An 8035-nucleotide genomic window follows, 5' to 3' on the forward strand; every position below is an offset into this window, starting at 1 on the left:
AATGACGTCACATTTTCAATCTCTATAAAGTATTAATGTGAGCGAGCAGATGTAGTACATCCTAATGTAGCCAAGTTTCTATTTCGACTGAATAGCTCCGTGAGCTTACAAAAGCATATCGACTCAGACTACATACTGAAAACTGTATTTTTCTGTTTGCCTCTGTGCCAGTGACATATCATTGGAAATGTGTGTCTTATCTGTATAGCATGGAAACGTTTCCTGGAGCTGCGAACCGTGTTCTGCAGGAATTCAGGACGTTGCTCCAACACGGTCCACACATGCTGGGAAGTACACACATGCTGCAGATCATCACCATTAATATGTTCGCCATACACAATGCCAACAGCAAAGGTAATATTGTGCACAACCTAATGATGATGATGATGATAATGATAATCATCATTTTCAAATGTCAAGTTGTTTGTGGTAGTAATACTGGAGGTTTATTTGCAGTATTATCAGAAATGGCTGGTAAAAATAGTTTTCATGAAGCTTTTAACATGGACTTTATTTGCTGTAAAATTTGACTCTGTTTATTAATATGTTGGCATGTTTGAACACGATTAAGTTTAGTGACCACTGCAGACTGATTCTAACTGATTTTAACATACTTTGATTCTAATCTTTTCGATTCAGGTCTTTTGTTATGCAACTGAGCATGGAGTTCTTTTCCAACTCAAATATGTGTAGACTCAAGCCGTGGTTTCACACAAGGCAGTGATAAACGACTGTTTGAAATTCTGTCTTTCAGGTGAAGAAGGAGAAGCGCGATCTGTTTTACAAGAGCAGAGCACTGCCCTGGGTCTCGGTATGTTTGCACTGCTGGTGCAGCGCTGCACAGAACTTCTTCAAGAAATTCCTGCAGGTATTCACGCTTTACACATCAAGCTTTTGATCAACAGCATTTTTTTCTTACACTTCAGCCACAATATTCATATCATAAACTGTTCAAAAAAATTAAAGAAGCAATTTTGAAAACACATCAGATCACATTGTTTGATGGAAATGAAAATTCTCAACCTGCAGATAACTGAATTCAAAGACCCTAAAAATCAAGGTGAAAAAAATGATGTGCTGAAACTCAGATGGAACTCTGTTTTTATGGCCCCCACATGCTTCTATAACTGCATGACGAGATGTTGGGAAATGCTCCTAATGAGAGTATGGATGTCCTCTGGCGGATCTCCTTCTAGATCTGGAGCAGGGCATCATTGAGCTCTTGGACAGTCTGAGGTGCAGCCTGGGAGCATTGGACAGACTGAAACATGATGTCCTAGAGGTGTTCAATTGGATTTGGGGCAGCCAAGAATGAGGGGCCCCAGTCAGTGGTCTTAATTCCTTCATCCTCCAGGAACTGCCTGCATGCTCTCACCACATGAGGCCAGGCATTTTCATACACCAGGAGGAACACAGGACCCACTGCACCAGTGTAAGGGCTGTCACATGTGCTCAGGGGGAACCTGTGAAAAGCACAGGGTGCCAGTGGTGGATCTGCCAATTCTGGTATTCTGTGGCAAATGTCAATTGAACGTCATAAATGCCAGGCAGTCAGCACAGGGCCTACTAGATGAAATCAAGACCTCAGGCCACCCCCGTGAAGTCTGTCTCTGACCAGACAATCAAAAACTTTCACACTAGTGGTCTTCTTGAAGTAGTTTTGTAGCTCTGGTAGTCCTCATCTTGTTCCTCCTTGCACAAAAGAGCAGACACCGGTCCTGCTGATGAGTTAAGGACCTTCAACAGCCCTGTCCAGCTCTCCTAGAGTAACAGCCTGTCTGCTAGAATTTCTTGAGACTGTGCTGGGAGACACAGCAAACCTGGGAAGTCTGCGTAATGTAGTACCGTCTTTGAACTGGACTTAACTTTGCAACATCTGTAGGGTCCAGGCATTGCCTCATGCATCCAGCAGTGACGCTGACCAGCTAAATGCAAAACTGATGTAAAACGGTCAGAAAAGATGAGGAGGGAAACATGTCTGTCTCCACCTGTAAAACCATTCCTGTTTTTGGGACAGGACCACCAAAGCAGCTGAAACTGATTAACAACCCCCTCTCCTACTTAACTGACCAGATCAGTTACGTACTATAATATATCTGCTAATGCCTACTATAGAATTAGCAGGTAAAAGCATTCAAACATGTAGTCAGCCCTGTCTCCCTTGGTCTGTTATCTTTAGACAAAAAAGTTCAGTTACGCTGATAAATGCTTTTGGAAAACTTTAAATGAATCCTAAGCTTTTCTTTAACCTTCTGTGAATAGTGTAGACTGCAAAGTGAGTTGTGGTTTGCTTTTGGTTGGACTTGGGTCGCACCATTACACTTGATTGAAGATGCATCTTCATTTTTACAGCTGTGATAACATTTTGTAAATTTTATGTTTGGACTTTTTTCCACTTCTGAAATTGCCCATAGTGTTAATTTCAATTGTTTTTATTTGTGTGATATTGAAGACTTCAGTTCGAAAAACTCTCTTTCAGAACCAGTCCCAATGACAGATGGAGAGGAGGAGGGTAAAGCGGAGGAGATGGAGGGTCTTGTGAGAGTCTCTGCCTTCCCACTAGAACTAAGGGAAATGCTGCCAAGCATCAAAGTCTGGTCTGACTGGATGCTGGGACACCCAGACCAGTGGAACCCACCACCATGCAGTATAGAGTGCGAACTTTAACCTACAGTAAACTTTTGTTATTTTTTTTCCTCCACCTGGCAGCAGCAGAAACAAGTTGTAAACACATCACTTAGATGACCTAATAATACTTATTAACTTTCATACACCAGCAACAACAGAACATCGCCATCCAAGTCATGTTTCTGGCTACCAGGAAATATATTTAGTTTCTAACTTGTTGCCACTCTTTAAACAATATAGTTACTTTTCACAGTGTGATAATGACCAGGTAGTATACTATGCCTATTGCCGCCACAGTATACTATACTTGCAGTATACTTATTATTATTATTCCTCGCCCCCCCATTTGAACTTCAGCAGGTCATCTTCAGCATTTCTGCCCTATACAATGAGGTGCTGCCATGTTAGAGGCTGATTAAATATTTTCAAAAAAATAGCAAGAAAATTCAGATTTTGTACCTGATGTACCTAATAAAGTGATCAGTGAGTGAGAGTTTTAGGACCACAAATAGTTACTGTTTCTTTAAATTTACTGTTTAATTTTTTAATACATTTTTATTTTATCCCATTCTCCTCCTTTCTTTAAAGTTGCAGCCCCAATGTCTGGCAGTGCCTGGCTGATCTGTGTAACTTGCTGGCACGCGTGGACCATGGCGAAGTACCCCTGTACAAAGTGGATGGTGAAGAAGGAGAGGGGGATGAGGAGCTTATGCTGCTTCAATTGAAGGAAGACCGTCTGCTTGCTGGCTTTGTACCGTTGCTGGCTGCACCACAGGAGCCGTGTTACACAGACGGACACACTGACATGGTTAGTGGAAAGGAGAGCTGTATTTCATTACATCATAACTTAAACGCTTGAGCTAAGTTCACTTATTGGATATTCCTCTGTTTAGTCTTCTGTCACCTACTGAGTGCCAGGCTTTGTATTCACGCTCGTCCTCTGCTTCTCTGTCATGTGCATAAACCCCAAACTTCTTTCCTCAGGCTATAGCAGCAGATTGTAAGAGAGTTACTGTGCTGAAGTACTTTTTGGAGGCTTTGTGTGGACAGGAAGAGCCTTTGTTGGCTTTCAAGGGAGGCAAATATATCTCTGTGGCAACTCCTCCTGCACCTAACCACTCAACAGATACAAGAAGCAGGCAGGATTCTCTAACAGAAAAAGAGGTGACTTTCTTCTCCTACGCATCCTCCAATAATCCTTCCACTTCTTCACTCTCTCCCTCTGGTCTTTTTCTTCTGAGAGCCTGATTGCCTTTCACGCTTTTACCTATATTAAATTTATGTAAACACTGGAGTTAAAATTTCCAGAGGCTGTTGAAACAAGAGGTCGAAAATGTCTCATTATCGTCTGCATCTGTTTAACAGGGAGATGATGTCATACTCGAGGCAGTGTCTTCTCTCTCTGCATCAGAGGAAGAGGAAGTTGAGGAGGCCGGAGACAGCGAGAATGACATCAGAGAGCTCAAGGCACGGCGCCATGTCCTTGCCAATAAACTGGCACAGCAACAAAAGCGAAGGGATAAAATAAAGGTAAAACAGGCTTTCACGTCCTAATATAGTAGAGTCTGAAATTGTCGCAGAGTTGAATGTCATGTAAAATATAAATGTGTGTGTTCCAGGAGGTGCTGCAGACTGGCGGGCAGTTGGAGCTTGAAGTGAGGCCTCTCTTTCTGGTTCCAGATACAAATGGATTTATTGATCATTTGACAGGGCTGAAGAAACTCCTGCAGTGTGGAACATACATAATAGTTGTGCCACTCATCGGTAAGAATAACAAACACAGACAAAGAGAAGAGGAAATGAATAAAAGCAGGTGGAGGAGGATTAGCTTTTAGTTCAGTGACATTTAAAATGATAAGGATTCCACATACATCAGCGTTTCCATGTAGAAATCATATGTATGCTCATGACGTGGTCTGTTTTCTCTCTGTCAGTGATTACAGAGTTGGATGGCTTGGCTAAAGGCCAGGACAGTTTTGGTGGAGGAGTGGAGTCAGGAGGGCGCAACTATAGTGTCAGTGCGGCCCATGTGAGGGCTGTGCAGGAGAAGGCTCGGATGGCGGTGGCTTTCTTAGAAAAAGGATTCGAAGCCAGAGAACAGTGCCTCAGAGCTCTAACAAGCAGAGGAAATCAACTTGAGTCTATTGCCTTCCGTAGCGAGGATATGTCTGGGCAACAGGTAGAAACCCAGATTAATTAAATACAAATTAAAGCCTGTTTCTTTTGCTTAGAAGCAAAGGTTGGCTTCTTAAATCTACTGTTTTTTGCTAACTGAATGGTCTCTTCCTTTTCAGGGTAACAATGATGATATTATTCTGTCCTGCTGTCTTCACTACTGCAAAGACAAGGCTAAAGATTTCATGCCTCATCAGAGAAGTATGTAGCATTAACCTACCATTTGCTCCATGTTTGCATTCATATTTCCTCACATTCATGCATATGCATTAAAAAGTGCTTATTTCTTACTCCTCTCTGGCTTCCTGCTTCTAAAACAGATGGCACCGTGAGGCTGCAGAGAGAAGTGGTACTCCTCACAGATGACCGTAACCTCCGTGTCAAAGCTTTGACCCGTAACGTACCTGTGCGAGACATCCCTTCTTTCCTCAGCTGGGCCAAAGTGGGCTGAACCAGAGTAAGCCTAAATACAAGGAACCCAACTGCTGAAGTCTGCTTGTCAGTCAGCCAAGAGAGAAGACACACTTGAGCGGAGGAAGATAACAGGGGACAGGAAATGATAAAGAAAGTAAAGAACCACTTCTTATGAAAAACAAGCAAATGTAGAGAGAGCAGAGTGGTTTCAATTAGCTTTTCCCCCTTGTGACAAAGTAAGTGTGTGTATGTGTGTGTTAAGATCAGAGAGCTTCCCTGGAGAGAGGCAGGAAAGACTTAAGTCTCAGAAAGGCTGGAGTGGAAAGGAGGAAAAATGGAGTGAATTGATTTGTAGGTTGCCCTGTCCAGCCGCAAACCTCTGCTCCTATTTATCGTATGCTCTGCAGGCAGTGTTAAAATTTGAATCTGATGATAGAATGAGCCAGAATGGGGGAAGAGTGTCTATGGTCATTTAATTGATTAAAGACAGCATCACTGAAGGCCATAAATGGCACTTGTACCCCTCTCTGAGGGCCCAGGCTTAGATAAAGCTTCAGCCTAAACAGCAGAGCTAAGAGAATGGCAGGAGGAAATGGCCACAGCTGGGTGGTCTGTGTCAATACAGTTAAAAAAAAAAAAAAAAGCAGCTGATATTAGGTGGGGGGGGGGGGTTAATCAGGAGCCTTCATGCAAACTCAGCACTTCCACGGAATCCCATGCAGATATGGCATTTCCTGCTAACCCAGGAAATGCTTGATGCCTGTTTGGTATCTTGGGTTATTCCTCCAGATTGACACTAACAGTTTTTGTTTGTTTTTGTTTTTTTGTAAAGTCAACGGCAACATCGGATATGGTTTAGTTTTCTGTTTGTACTTTTTTTTTTTTTTTTTTTACTTGTAAAATATGTTGTTCTGAAAAGCTGTTAGCTCTGATAATAAACATCTGCAAAGTTTTCCTAAAAAGATCTGCTAATTAAGCAAATCCAGTTTTAATTTAAGTCAGGGTGAAAATAGAGTTATAAGTACTCCGAGAGCATCATTTTATTGATCAAACATCAGCACCGACTCGAGCCGTTGAAGACAAATTAGACGCTATTCTGAAATGCACATAAATCTGTGTGATGGAATTTGTGCTCATACAAATATAATGGGAAGGGCTTTGATTCCCTGGCACAAAAGGGGAGTAAATAAAAACTCAGACATCAGAAACCATCACCCTTTTTGTCAAATTGTCATTTTGTTGCTTTGAAGGGTGGATTTGTTTGTTTTGTGTTAGGTTTTCAGTTCTAGAAAATAGGATTTCATTTAAGTGGCATTCGGCCCATATATGGCTTTAAACAATATGAAGCGCAGGATTACAAACGCTCGCTGACCCGGCCCATCGTGTGTCATGCTCTGATCCTTTGCAAAGACTTTGCAGAATTTTTATTATCAAGTATAGACTTGTGAATTTATTTGTGCTGTTTTGTTTAAACCACCGCAAGGCTACGATTTCAGTAGCTTTCCTCTCATTACATTATTTGTATAGTTAGTGTTCTTATTTTCAGTGTGACTTTGCCTTTCAGTTTACAAGCACGCTTTTCTAATAGGTTTCAAAATTACCGTGAAAATCAGGCGGCAGACATGTAACAAAAAAACAAAGAGAAAAAAAAAAGTGTTGTGCTTTTTGTTGTAGCTTTAAAAGACAGTCTGGATGCTTTAGATTTGTATTTGTGTCACAATATATGTCAAAAACTACACTTATTCATCATTCACTCATCCCAGTTCAGATCTTTGGATTTAAAATGTTATTGAACTTCTTTCCGTCTTCCATCGCTCATTGAAGTTTATGTATTTGTATGAGCTGTCTGCTAGGTTTACTCGTCTTTTTCAGACCCTCTGTTTTGGTGCTGCTGTAGTATTAAGTGCAGCCTGTTGTGTTAAGTGGGCATTGCTGCTGTGTTTTAGTGTTGGAGCAAATGTAGTGCTGTAAGCAGCTTAACTCAAATGACTTTTCCCTTCATCCGTCATTAAAAATGTTTTAAAGGCTTTGTTTTCACCTCATTGGCGAGCAGATGAAGAATGCCAGGATGTAGAATATGTTTTTCTTGGCCTGTAATGAACAGACAAGGTAACATCCTCCTAGCAATGACTAACAGTGCCTCCATTGTTAGAGTCTGCCAGTATGTGTACAATGCCAAGACCCTGAAACTGAACAAACTAAATGCAGATCATTGATTTTCTTCTTCATACATGAGATTCGAAGAATGTCTGTATTTAGGGGTCTTTGTCCTCATTTAAAGCCGGCTATGGAATACCAAAAGCTTCACATGTGTGCCCTCGTGTGGTAGCTGAAGATTACACAGGTGGGAGTGATGGCACAACAGCCGTTATGTATATAAGACCTGTGGGTGTCTTGATAAATGTTTGCTTTAAACAAGACAATTGGCAAACTGATGAGTCAGGTAAATCAGTTATAATAAACAACATAAATTGGAAATCTCTAGGAGGGGAAAAGAGATGTAATGTCCATAATCCTCAGACACCCCCAGAAGACAGTCTACATAGTTATAGACTTAATGTGGTATAACTTTAAATTTGTGGTGTAAATGGAAATTCAGCTACTGCACTTTTAAGTAGCAACGGTGTAAAATGAGTGCCCGGGGGTGCTTCCTGGTAGTCCCTGCCACATGACCACAAGCATCTGTTTGTGCATGTATCTCTGGGAAACATGAGGGCAGATGATTCTTCAGTGCATCTCTACACAAGAACACATCTCAAATATGTTCAGTTCTAGTTTGAACAAACCCAAATGCGTCATTACACTCTGGGGGGGGGGG

General features: G+C 41.5%; 1 protein-coding gene across 2 annotated transcripts in view; it reads left to right on the forward strand.

Moving 5' to 3' along the window:
* Positions 1-7244, forward strand: part of smg6 (SMG6 nonsense mediated mRNA decay factor) — a 19905-nt gene extending 12661 nt beyond the window's left edge. For both annotated transcript variants that reach the window (XM_014329062.2, XM_005946800.2), the window contains exons 10-19: positions 209-354; positions 755-868; positions 2480-2654; positions 3217-3436; positions 3613-3792; positions 3994-4158; positions 4248-4392; positions 4563-4807; positions 4923-5004; positions 5124-7244. In XM_014329062.2, coding sequence (XP_014184548.1) covers positions 209-354; positions 755-868; positions 2480-2654; positions 3217-3436; positions 3613-3792; positions 3994-4158; positions 4248-4392; positions 4563-4807; positions 4923-5004; positions 5124-5254 — 1603 coding nt within the window. In that variant the 3' untranslated portion in view covers positions 5255-7244. The remainder of the gene's footprint in view (positions 1-208; positions 355-754; positions 869-2479; positions 2655-3216; positions 3437-3612; positions 3793-3993; positions 4159-4247; positions 4393-4562; positions 4808-4922; positions 5005-5123) is intronic.
* Positions 7245-8035: the final 791 nt, after the last annotated feature.

The sequence above is a fragment of the Haplochromis burtoni genome, unplaced genomic scaffold, assembly GCF_018398535.1.
Source record: "Haplochromis burtoni strain Fernald_Lab_line unplaced genomic scaffold, NCSU_Asbu1 Contig_493, whole genome shotgun sequence".
NCBI lineage: Eukaryota > Metazoa > Chordata > Actinopteri > Cichliformes > Cichlidae > Haplochromis > Haplochromis burtoni.